Source organism: Eretmochelys imbricata, chromosome 12 (genome assembly GCF_965152235.1).
Source record: "Eretmochelys imbricata isolate rEreImb1 chromosome 12, rEreImb1.hap1, whole genome shotgun sequence".
Lineage (NCBI taxonomy): Eukaryota > Metazoa > Chordata > Testudines > Cheloniidae > Eretmochelys > Eretmochelys imbricata.
Window position 1 is genome coordinate 11,400,946 of NC_135583.1, and position 13,608 is coordinate 11,414,553.

The 13,608-nt window shown below is 43.5% G+C and overlaps 1 protein-coding gene across 4 annotated transcripts in view; it reads right to left on the reverse strand.

Annotated features, from left to right (window-relative positions):
* DUS2 (dihydrouridine synthase 2) overlaps positions 1-13,608 on the reverse strand; it is a 56,306-nt gene that overhangs the window by 37,991 nt on the left and 4,707 nt on the right. For 2 of the 4 annotated variants that reach the window (XM_077830763.1, XM_077830765.1), the window contains exons 2-3: positions 12,669-12,811; positions 3,842-3,887 (exon numbers count right to left, since the gene is read on the reverse strand). In XM_077830763.1, the coding sequence (XP_077686889.1) occupies positions 3,842-3,887; positions 12,669-12,811 (189 nt within the window). Of the gene's footprint in view, positions 1-3,841; positions 3,888-10,088; positions 10,160-12,668; positions 12,812-13,608 lie in introns of those variants that run through there. The other 2 variants (XM_077830766.1, XM_077830764.1) reach the window with 2 other exon arrangements.

Here is a 13,608-nt window from a genome sequence, read left to right on the forward strand (position 1 = left end):
ATGGTTTATTTTTCTACTCGTTCAGACTGAATATTTTTATAGATGATTATATATCAAAATACAGTAACTAATTTTACCTTTTCAAAACTGCTGATATTCCTATATTAAAGTGGGCTGGATCAAATACCTCAAACGTCCCCTTTTCTACTCCCATCATGGGGCCAAATTAAACCATGGTTTAAGTAGGAGCAGTTCCATTTTGGTTTCAATGGGAGTAGCACCCACTTATGCCAAGGCTCAATTTGGCCTATGTTCATTAATCTAGGTGAGCGGTTCTAAAAACATGGCCACAAGCAAATGGCTCTCCTCATCCAGTTTTCCTTAACCACTTGAAAGCAGTCCTCAGGTGCCAAATGCACCCATAAAACACTATACTGGTTCTCATGGAAAATGGCACACAGGATTCTGAGGTGTAACTGAGGACTGGCTGCAAGTAGTAAATATGGGATCACAGAACAGAAAAAGTGATTCAGTGTGGGTTAGCAGAAGGATAAAAGGTTGAAAAACCATAACTCCAAGTGTTCAAAGTGAAAGCTGTGACTGCATAAATGGTGGAATCTCAAGTAGGAGTAGAGGTTATTTTACCTCAGTGTTAGGCACTGGTGTGACCGCTGCTGGAATACTGTGTCCAGTTCTGGTGTTCACAATTCAACAAGGATGTGGATAAATGAAAGAGGGTTTAGAGAGGAGCCACGAGAATGATTAAGGGATTACAAAACATGCTTTATAGTGAGACTAAAGGAGCTCAACCTAGAGTTTAAAAGAGAGAATATTAAGGGGTCACTTGGTTGAAGTTTATACAAGAGGAACAAACATTTAATAATGTGCTCTTCAATCTAGCAGAGAAAGGTATAACACGACCCAATGGTTGGAAGCTGAAGCCTGACAAATTCAAAATTGTAAAAAAGGCAGAAATTTTTTTAACAGTGGGAGCAGTTAACTATTGGAACAATTTAACCAGGGGTTGCAGTGGATTCTCCATCACTGACAATTTTAAAATCAAGATTGGATATTTTTCTAAAAGATATGCCCTAGGAATTATTTTGGGGAAGTTCTACGGCCTGTGTTATATAGGAGATTAAACTAGAGGATCACAATAGCCTTTTCTGGCTTTAATTCCATTAATCTGTAAGTTTGATGGGGGAAAAAAATACAATTTTCTAGCCAATAACTCTCTAATATAAAAATTAGCAAACTGACTCCAAGGTTGAGTTGGAACATTAAAGAATTTTATTATGCAGCAGCAGTTTTCATGTGATTAGCTGACAGATGCCACCTAGAACGTCCTAATGAAAAATCATTATAAATACAGATGAAATAGATTGACATCTGGTGTCAGCAACTAAGGAAAACAAATGTGGTCTTTTAGCAAAAATAAGAATAATATTAGACAAAGTATACTAATACACCACACCATATACAAATTCCTTAGAAGTCATAATTGCCAATTTCACCTGACACCTTTAGGATGAAGGTGCCAGTCCCCCTTTATCTCTTAAGATCCTCTCTGAAGGGCAGAAGAGGTGTATAGAGCATTGTGGGGATCATTCACACTGGGATGAATCTTATTTCTTGAAAGCATATACCTGTAGACTCAAATTTTATCTGCTTTCAGAAGGGTCAGTTAAGCCCTTCTCATTCAAACTGTTAACATAAACTGGGTCATCTTGTAATGATTTACACAGCAAAATTCATTAGAGCCAACAGGACTATATTAACTATATAAATCTACACAGAATGTGTTCCATCCGGTCCATTAATACGTATGCTCTGCCTTGTTTCTAGTCCAGTTCTTCACCCCTTTCATGCAGTCACCACTCATTATTTTAAATGTATGTTGCAGTAGCACCTTAAGGGCAACCAAGTCAGGACCCTATTGCATTAGGCACTGTACAAAAGTGGAAGCCACTATTTTAGTTGACTATTCTGAAACGTAAAAATTGACGTACACCTTTGTCACCCCATTGTCATTTTCAAACAATTCAGGTGTATCTTATCTTTTCTTTTCAACTAACTTACTAAAACAAACATTTATGAAACAAAACAAATCAAGACCCAGCTTGCTACATGTTTACATGATAGTCAAAAATTTCACCATGTGCTTTTCTGGGTTGTACAGCACCATTATTGTGATATTCACCATTATGTACCTTAAAACAGTATAGAAATTGTAGGTTTTCAGCTTATGAATGGGGAGAGGGGCAAGCCAAATAGCCAAGGCAAGAGCTCAAAAAACTGACCTACACTGAGAATAGCTCTATGTTAAAGACTATTATCCTTGAGTGTCCCTCTGAGCTATCACATTAAAGAAGAGACTGCTTGGTATAGTTATTTGTGAATGTTAGGGGGCTTGATTCTTTCTTTTATACCTCTATAACTAGCTAAATAATAAACAAATACCTAAATTCTTAAAGTATAGGCCTTTACAGGTAGGCCTGCATATCTATATCCTAACAGCGAACATGAATGTTTGTGTGTTCCAAGGTCTGTTCTAATAATTGCCTCTAGGTTTTCTCATAAAAAACAACAACCCAAAACCCACTGTATTTCAGCTTTAATACTTAAATCCTTAATCAGAAGACTACTATATGTGATGTAGCTCACTGGAGGTCTCCCAATATAAAGTTATTAAGGAGGAAGTTTATTCAGCACCAATGAGTTTGAATATATAGAGATAAAACACAGCGTACATTTAATGGAAATAAGTGCATTGAGTGCACTTAAAACCACCTCAGTTTAAATGGTAAAAGGGCACAAAATTGTAAATGCGTTAATTTGAATCTATAATTCAACATAAATGCTCCCAATGTTTCCTCAATAGAGCTGGTCAAAAGCAGAAGTACACTTAAAAGGACTTCAATATTTTCTATAAGAGTTTGTAAGTCATTTTAATTTTGCAGGTTTTGAAATGGAACAATATTTTCTTTGAAAATTTTCAGTTTCAAACATTGCTCTCTTAGTTTAATTTTTCCTTTAACCCCCATTTCACAACCCCACTGTAATTTTCTTCCTTTTTCCTCTCCCCCCCTACCCTTTTCCTTTTTTTTCCCCCCACTCTTTTTTCCATTTTGCCAATAAAAGGGGAAGGGGAAAAAGGAGAGAATAGGGGATAACTTTAAAAAATACATTAAAAAAGACTAATTATTTTTCCAGTTCAGTTGAAAACCAGAAAACTTGGGAAAAAATCCCACATTTTTGGTGCTAATTTTCCATTACAAAAAGGAGATTTTTTTATTAAAACATTTTGCATTCAAAAAATCAACCAGCCCTCGTCTTCAAATTCTATCTGTAAACATTACTAAAAATGCTTTCAGTCCTGTTAGCTGTATACATCCATTGCAAAGCAAGCTGGAATCTTTCTATATAATGTGACACCAACCAAATTATCAACTAAATTTCAGTTATGGAAACTTTATTACTGTTATAACAGAAAGAACTAAAACCTGACCAAAAAAAAAACCAAAATCCTCTGTAAGCTGAGCAAACTGACCCAGTTGTTGGAGAACATATAAACTCATTTCATTCTTTAAGCAAGAAGTCATTTTAAAAGATTTCACCAATTATGTGCAAGTTGCTAAAAACAAATTAGATCTTAACCTTTTAGTTTTAATAATGTAAGTAATTATGAATAACAGCAATGAAATTATTTTTTTTCCATTTTATTTTTAACCCAAATGTGTCCCTCTAACTCTTTATACAATGGAATGGGAATATTAACACCTCTTGTAGCTACTGCTTAAGTGTCTCTAGCTACCAAATCAACAAAGTAAACGAGCATTTCTCAGCATTTACTGAAGAAAAATGGTACTTGAAAGTTTTTATCAAAATATATTGTACTTGCCATTTACAACTCTTTTGCACTGCACCATCTTTATGTCAATCAGCTCCTTAGAATAAGATCAGAAATATATGCAAGTGAATTAAAAAAACAAAATAAAAATACACTAGCATGTTTATCAACGTAAAATTGGTTAATTTGCCTCTTATGACAGATATTATAGTTCAGCTCTAGAGAAACAGCACAAGAGGACATGAATGAAAATTAAAGAAACACTGTAAAATACAATAGTTTATGACCACAATTAGATTTCATAACCATATGTACAGAAATGTTATAACAGCAGACTAGATCAGTGACCTATCTAATCAACTATCCTATGGTAATTCTAGAGCTTGGGGCAAAAAGTGACCAGACACCTATAGCCAGGAGACTAATCCTATCATGCAGAGGCTGATACAAAAGGGGGCAACCTCTCATCAGCAAAGTCCAGTAGCATTACCTTGATGAGAAGCCCAGGACCCACCTCTCTATATCGGAGAAACTCTGCAGTTTCCTGGAGATATTCTCAAATGCTGAAAGAATCAGATTTTACTGACAACTTTTCTCCATTTCTTCACTATCTAACAGCCATTAAACGAGGCAACAATAAATATGATTTTTTGTCTTTGCTCAAACCGCACCTCTACCCCGATATAATGCGGTCCGCGGGAGCCAAAAAAATCTTACCGCGTTATATGTGAAACCGCGTTATATCAAACTTGCTTTGGCCCCCCTACTCCTTGTCCCCTGACCGCCTCCTCCAGAGACCCCCTGTCCCTAATCACCCCCAGGACCCCATCCCCTACCCAACCCCTCTGCTTCCTGTCCTCTGACTGCCCCGACACCTATTCACACCCCTGCCCCCTGACAGGCACTCAGACACCGTGGCTGGGAGCTGGCGGAGTGGAGCGGGCTGGAGCCAGGCTGCTCCGCCTCCATCGCTGCTGGTGAGTGTGTGTGGGGAGGGATCCCTTCCCCCAAGCTCCCTCCCCCGAGCAACACAGCTGGGGCCAGGGTGAGGGAAGCGGAGCGGGCTGCTCCCAGCCCCCCGCTAATCCCCCGGGCCACTCTGGGTCTGCGGGGCCCGCAGAACAGGACATTTTCATATCCTGTGATAATTTTGAAGACTATTACAATGGCCATTCCACAATCAACATAAAGGGTCTGCCAGTATTTCTATTACAAAATCAATTTTTCAGGGCTTCTAATTTGGATGGTAAAGCTGCAGGCTGTAACTATAAAAAGTGTCTCAGCCTGGGAATTAAAATGTATAGGTTCTTTTCTGCAGGCTTCTGTGCTGGAAACCAAAGCTTCAAGACCCCAGACCGCAGGAAGCCTAAAAGGGTGTTTTGGCAGCACAGACAATCCACAACACTGTTTTGCCAAGGAACCCAAAGTCAGCAGGTACAATCCAGAAAACTGGCATGGGCTGCCAGTAAAAGGGTATGCTTGGGCAGAGCATCTAGAGTATGAACTGATTCAGCTGCTTCCCCTGGACTGGGACACAAACCTGCATTCAGCTCTTAACTCTGCCAGACTTTCAGCATGGCCTTGGGCAAGTCATCTGTGTCTCAGTTCCCCATCTATGAACTGGGGATGATTTGTCTTCTCTGGTCTTCTCTACACAGGGACATTCAGGAGAATGAACTACATTCACTTCTAAAGTGAACTACAATGCAGGGGGGGAGCCAGGGATAGCTCAGTGGTTTGAGCATTGGCCTGCTAAACCCAGGGTTGTGAGCTCAATCCTTGAGGGGGCCACTTCAGGATCTGGGGCAAAAATTGGGGATTGGTCCTGCTTTGAGCACGGGGTTGGACTAGATGATCTCCTGAGGTCCCTTCCAACCCTGATATTCTATGATTCTATGACATGAAAATTGTGCATATTAAGGGAAGAAAAAATATTGTGGCAGATACTCGTCCAGGCAAGAGGGTTATGACCAAAAGCCTGCAGAATAGCTGGTGGCTGACTATGCTGTTTCATTGTAAGGGGGAGTGTGTGTGATCATCAGAACTTCTTAATGCCAATTGGCAAAGGGCTCACTGTTCTGTAAAAGCAACTTCTATCAGGCCAGACAAGCTCATTACACCTAACATACTGCTTTCATAGTTTCAAATAAATTGGTTAGTCTCTAAGGTGCCACAAGTACTCCTTTTCCTTTTGCTTTCATAGTATTTATCCATCAATATACTCGTGGGGGGGGGAGTCTGTGGGACTGCGCACCCATGGATGCAGTTTTTTTGGGCAGTTGCCCCCCTCCAAACAGAGGCAAGGCACGGGCTAACATGCCACTGCGCCCCCCTCATTCCACAAGCGCAGAGCTGCCCAGCTGAAGGAAGCTGTGTCTCAGCTCCCACTGACTGCAGCTGAACGCTGCCTCTTGGGTCCTAGTGCCAGTCAGACACCATTTCTGTGTGCTGGGAGCCTTCCTGTTTTCTACTCTGTGCAACAGTGAGTGCCCGCGGTGGGGCTGGGTGGGGGAGGTGGGGGAAATGAGGGAAAGGAGGGTAAAGGGATGGGGGCAGAGGCAGTGGGAAAGGAAGGGGGGTTGGAATGGGGGAGGGGGATGGAGAAGAAAAGGGGATAGGAGAATCGCTGGGGGAAGCTGGAGCCCGGCAGGTGGCATCCGCTCGGCAGAAGCTGGTGCTCCTCTGTTAAGCAGGCCCATCAAACCTTCATCCTGACAAGCCCAACCCCCCTACACTGGACCCCTCCAAGGAGTCCCTCACAACCAGACCCCCACCACACTGATCCCCACTCCACCAAGCCCCACTCCCCCAGCAACCAGACCCCCCAAATGAGCCCCCTCACACCCAGCCCCCCCCCCACCGAGCCCCATCTCCCCACACCCAGCTCCACGCTCCTGAGCCCCAACCACCTTCACCTGGATCCCCTGCAGAATGCCATTGATCCTGTACCTGGAACACCCCAACAAGCCTCTGTGCATCCTGATCTCCCACTGAGCCACCCACACCCAGATTGCCCCGCACAGAACCCTCTCACCCCACACCTGGATCCCCCCACACTTGGATCCTGCTGGGCTAAGCCTGCCCACCCACACTTGGTGCACTTGGCACAGAGGGACAGGGCCCCAGGATGTTTCTGGGGCAGGCCCAGCTCTGCATTGTCTCAGGGTCAGGTGAAGCCTCACTGCTGAGTCTCTGTACTGATGGAGGTTGGAACTTCAGGGTGATCTCCCACCTCAATGCAGCTAGTGGTCTATGCTCCCCATGCCATGCTGGAGAGACATTTATTTATTGACAAATAAAATTTGCAGCATTTTGCAGAATTTTAAAATATTGTGTGCATAATTTTTTTTGGCGCAGAGTTCCCGGAGGAGTAATCAATAGCATCTTGCAAGGTATTAAATGTAAGGTATCAAATGATACACCCTTCATTAATTAATCATTGTGAAATGAACGTATAGACACTATATAAGGAGTTACACTTACACACTGAAGATACGTTTTAAAAGCTGTAACATGGCAGAGTTCATAAACAAGTTCTTTGCCTGAAAAAGCATGTTTAGTCACCTCTCTCTGTTTCAGATGTAAGCTAAGCATTATTATTCAATACAATGGAAGCCCCATATGTATATGCAACCAACAAGGGGATGTGAAATTATCAAGAAGAGTAGATTAAAATCAGAGAGCATTTCAAAAGGTTTACTGAACTATAACTGAGCAATAAGTGCGAAATTTTTATCATCAATTCACAGAGGAAATTCCTTGAAGGGTGAGGGTGTTCATGAAAGTTCAGATCCTTGTTTTGACTGAAAACCAGAAGCTCTGTCAAAGACTGAATCCTTGGGAGAAAATCAACTTCATTACACAGGAACTGGAACTACTAATAAGTGTAGACCTAAGATTTCATTTTATGTTTTGTTTTATATATGTAACCATTTCTATTTATCAGCCTTATTCACTATCTTTTAAAGTTTTACTATAAATATATTTCAGTGTTGCAATGTTATTAAGGACCAGATCCTGAGTTGTACCAGTCAAGCTGTGTGTACACTCTCTCTTTGGGGCCAGCTTACCTGGTAATTTCTGAGAGCATTCAGAGACAGGAGTTGGAAACTGCTACTCAAGCCAAGATAGCGCAAGTTTCTCTACTCTGCCTGGAAGGCTCACTCCCAGAAGTACTATAGACAAACCCCATAATACTAGCCCACTTCAATCCTTTGCCTCTCCTCCAAGAATGCTAACAAGTGTGAAAATTAGAGGTAGTTCTGGTGATGGCTTTTGTTCATAGACAATTTTCCATTTGCAACTAAAATTAAACCACCATGTTCCTTTCATTGAGGCTCCCAAACAGTGATCAAATAAACTTTCATGACCAACCTGTGCTGGATTCAAATGGCAACATAATGAAAGGCTCTATATCTACCAATATCTTGAGTCATCTATTTCCTCTTAAAGTTATTTTTTAATTAAGGGAGTGCATGTGTAGCCAATCGGTCCATTTTATCATTCATTTATTGAGTGTTGTGTGATTTTATAATTAACTCATATGCTATATCATAGATAATCATTGTATGCTACATAGATTTCAATTGTAGGATTATAGAAGTATAAGAATGATCAATAATTAGAAGTGATAAGTATGTATTAGATATCTGAGGCCTGGTCTACACTACGAGTTTAGGTCGAATTTAGCAGCATTATCTCGATTTAACCCTGCACCCATCCACACGATGAAGCCCATTTTTTCAACTTAAAGGGCTCTTAAAATCGATTTTTTTACTCCACCCCCAATGAGGGGATTAGCGCTGAAATCGGCCTTGCCGGGTCGAATTTGGGGTACTGTGGACACGATTCGACGGTATTGGCCTCCGGGAGCTAACCCAGAGTGCTCAGTTGTGACCGCTCTGGACAGTACTCTCAACTCAGATGCACTGGCCAGGTAGACAGGAAAAGGCCCGTGAACTTTTGAATCTCATTTCCTGTTTGGCCAGTGTGGCGAGCTCACCTGCACAGGTCACCACGCAGAGATCATCACCACAAGAGACCATGCAGTCCCAGAATCGCCAAAGAGCTCTAGCATGGACGAAACGGGAGGTATGGGATCTGATCGCTGTATGGGGAGACAAATCCGTGCTGGCAGAACTCCCCTCGAAAAGACGAAATGCAAAATATTTGAAAAAAATCTCCAATGGCATGAAGGACAAAGGCTATAACAGGGACCTGCAGCAGTGCCGCATGAAAATTAAGGAGCTCAGGCAAGCCTACCAAAAAACCAGAGAGACAAACGGCCACTCCGGTTCAGAGCCCCAGACATGCCGCACTTCTATGATGAGCTGCACGCCATTCACCACTACCCCAACCCTGTGCTTTGACTCCGTCCCAGGAGTGGGAGGCAACATGGAAGTGGGTTTTGGGGGCGAGAAAGATGATAATGAGGAGGAGGTTGTAGATAGCTCACAGCAAGGAAGCGGAGAAACTGGTTTCCCCAACAGCCAGGATCTGTTTATCACCCTGGACCTGGACCCAGTACCCCCCGCCCCTGAACCCACCCAAGGCGGGCTCCCGGACCCTGAAGGCGGAGAAGGGACCTCTGGTGAGTGTACCTTTGTAAATATGATACATGGTTTAAAAGCAAGTGTGTTTAATGATTAATTTGCCCTGGCATTCGCGGCCAGTTCAGCTACTGGGGATGGAGGATGGAGTGGAAATCCTCCAGGGACATCTCCATAAAGCTCTCCTGGATGTACTCCCAAAGCCTTCGCAAAAGGTTTCTGGGGAGGGCAGCCTTATTCCATCCTCCATGGTAGGACACTTTACCACGCCAGGCCAGTAGCACCTAGTCGGGAATCATTACAGAACAAAGCATTGCAGCGTATGGTCCTGGTGTTTGCTGGCATTCAAACAATATCCCTTCTTTATCTCTCTGTGTTACCCTCAGGGGAGTGATATCATTCATGGTCACCTGGTTGAAATAGGGTGGTTTTAGTAAGAGGACATTCAGAGGTGCCCGTTCCTGCTGGGCTGTTTGCCTGTGGCTGAACAGAAAACTTCCCTGCTGTTAGCCACACGGTGGGGGGAGGGGTGAAGCCATCATCCCAGAGAACTGGGTGTGTGTGGGGGTGGGGGTTAGTTGGGTTTCTGCTGCACATGAACCCGGAAACCGCAGCCCGTCCTTTTAAATTGCCAACCCATTTTTAATGGGCAACCCAATGGCTACTTCGTATGGGAAACGAGGGCGCTGCTGTTTGAAGCCATTCCCACATGTTATGAAAGTTAAAGAAGCCAAAAGACTGTGGCTTACCATGGCTGCCTGCAAGCCGAATTCTACTGCCTGGCCCTGCATGAGTGATCTCTCACACCAAACCGGCATACCTTCAATAAGAGGCAAAATGCGACCTTGTAATGAAAGCACGTGCTATGTAATATTAACAGCAAGGTTTACCATGAAAGAGTGTACCCATTGTTCTATAAAATGTGTCTTTTTAACTACCACTCTCCCTTTCTTTTTTCCCCCTCCACCAGCTGCATATGTTTCTCCTTCCCAGAGGCTAGTAAAGATTAGAAGGTGAAAAAAACGCACTCACGATGAAATGTTCTCTGACCTCATGCTGTCCTCCCACAATGCCCAAATGCACATTCTACCACCGTTCTGCACTTGCTCAGCCTATAGTTGAACAGCTTCTGACTACTGTCCAGGGTGCATGTGTATGGCTTTATGAGCCATGGCATTAAGGGGTAGGCTGAGTCCCCAAGGATAACTATAGGCATTTCAACATCCCCAACGGTTATTTTCTGGTCTGGAAAGTAAGTCCCTTGCTGCAGCTGTTGAAACAGACCAGAGTTCCTGAAGTTGCGAGCGCCATGTACCTTTCCCGGCCATCCCATGTTGATGTTGGTGAAACGTCCCTTGTGGTCCACCAGTGCTTGCAACACCATTGAAAAGTACTCCTTGCGGTTTATGTACTCGCTGCCTTGGTGCTCCGGTGCCAAGATAGGGATATGGGTTCCGTCTATCGCCCCACCACAGTTAGGGAATCCCATTGCAGCAAAGCCATCTACTATGACCTGCACATTTCCCAGAGTCACTACCCTTGATATCAGCAGCTCCGTGATAGCGTTGGCTACTTGCATCACAGCAGCCCCCACAGTAGATTTGCTCACTCCAAATTGATGCCCAACTGACCAGTAGCTGTCTGGTGTTGCAAGCTTCCACAGGGCTATTGCCACTCGCTTCTCAACTGTGAGGGCTGCTCTCATCTTGGTATTCTTGTGCTTCAGGGCAGGGGAAAGCAAGTCACAAAGTTCCATGAAAGTGCCCTTACGCATGCGAAAGTTTCGCAGCCACTGGGAATCGTCCCAGACCCGCAACACTATGCGGTCTCACCAGTCTGTGCTTGTTTCCCAGGCCCAGAATCAGCGATCCACACCATGAACCTGCCCAATTGACACCATGATGTGCACACTGCAGGGTCCCGTACTCTGTGAGAAGTCTATGTCCATGTCCTCTTCACTCTCCTCACTGCGCTGCAGTCGCTTCCTCCCCGCCTGGTTTCACTTTTCTTGCAGGTTATGGTTCTGCATATCCTGCTGGATAATGCACGCAGTGTTTATAGTGCTCACAATTGCCACAGTGATCTGAGCGGGCTCCATGTTCCCAGTGCTATGGCATCTGTGATGGAAAAAGGCCCGAAACGATTGTCTGCCGTTGCTTTCACAGAAGGAGGGAGGGAGGGAAGGGGGGGCGGGGCCTGACGATATGTACCCAGAACCACCCACGTCAATGTTTTTGCCCCATCAGGCACTGGGATTTCTACCCAGAATTCAAATGGGTGGCGGGAACTGTGGGATAGCTACCCACAGTGCAACGCTCCGGAAGTCAACGGTTGCATTGATACTGTGGACGCACTCCGCCGACTAAATGCACTTAGAGCATTTGTGTGGGGACACACACAATCGACTGTATAAAAATGCTTTCTACAAAACTGATTTCTATAAATTCGACCTAATTTCTTAGTGTAGACATACCCTAAGTAAGTAGGGTTGAAATGCAAGGCCTACAGGCTGAGGCCTGTAAAATGTTAGCTTAGCTATACTAGGCCACTGGCTTAAGAAATGCTTGACACAGGTAAGTGACCAAAGAATGACCCCATGCCACAAGATTAAAGGAAAAGATGCACCTATGGGTGATCTTGCGAAAAATGAACAGTAAAATAATTTTTTGTTGACAAGATACCTGGTAGTCACATTCTTCTGACACATGCTCTTACCACGAGGTACACTATTTGTGTAAATGCTAATGAGGTGTAGTCAGAATCATATTATAAAATGAGGTTGCCCAGATTAGAAAAACTGAGCTTCCTATGGAAAACTCTAGCAGGAACCATACCTCTACTAGTGATCAATTGGCAAGGCAGCCACCAGACCATAAGAATATTGTTTAGGATGTGAGTATAACTATACTTGTAACTTGTGCAGAGGTCTTTATAGAATTTTTATTTATATATATATGTGTGTGTGTAATCATAACTTTAATAAAATTTATAAAACAGACTTATACTTGTAAATGTATGAGTGGTCACTATCCTTGGTCCCTATGTGTTCCTAGAGAAGCTAAATCTGAAGCAAATAGCAGAGGTGACTTTCACTCCATTAAGCTTGAAACTGTGGCCACCAGAGCCAAACCCATGGGGGTGTAATACCACATTACAAAATTCACTTTAAATAAAATAAAAGGCTACACATGAAAGTTTGAAGACCATTCAGTAACAATGCTAATCCCTTTAACATCCATGAGGATACGACTACTGAGAAACCAATATTGTTCATAAAACTGCCATATCATAAGAAAACAGAGCCTCCCCCATCTCCTTAGCCTTCATACCTCACAGTATACAATATCAGCACCAAAATCCAAAGCCAAAAGACGCATGGGTAATGTTCCAACCCGCACCATAGGAGCCAGAATTTTCTTGCTTCTGAAACAGAGTGCTGGAGTGTTCACAGTCATTCCTTTTGTTGTATGCTCTGAAACAGAAAGCAAAACAAATGAGAGAAACATTCTCTCTGCCAGTGTACATGTAGAATCAAGATTTCCTTACCCCACTGCCATCAAAATTCACGTTCTTGTTTTTTTAAACCTACAATTTATTACTAAAAAAAAGTTGTCAGCTTGCTTTTTCATTTTGATAGAAAATGGATCTAGCTAAAGGGATTAACCTCACATTTTCTCAAATGAGTTTCTTCAGGAATCCCTGCATTTGACTGCTAAGGAGCAAAGTAGATTGTTTTATAAGCCAACCATCTAACAGAAATACAGGTGGGCCTTCACTCCCAGCCTTATAAGTACTACTGTGTACTTATAATTTTGTATCTGCACACGACTCTAGTTATATCGGCGGATGAGGATATCTGTGGATATAAAGTGGATGTCCGTGGAGATGCAGGGCTCTACCAGGAACTGCAGCAGCATGTCGGGATGCCGCTCACAGGAGCCAGCACCCAGCCCGGTCAGCTCCTCCAGCATGGCTTTACTGCTTCCAGTGGGCACCAGGCTCACCAGTAGCTGTCCTTGGTCACGCTAGTGTGCGCAAGCAGCTTGCGCACTCATAGACAGGAGTACCGTCCATGCAGCGGTGTACATCTTTTGTCTAGGAGCACAGTTATTGTTGATGAGGCATGGTGGCAGAGAGGAGTCAACTGGACACCAGGAGGAGGATGGGAAAAACAGACTCGACAAGGAGCTGCAGGAGGGAGGAACTGAGATTGGCTGGGTAAGAAGACAGGAGACAAGGTGGAGGAAGAGTTTGGAATGTCTGGGCAAA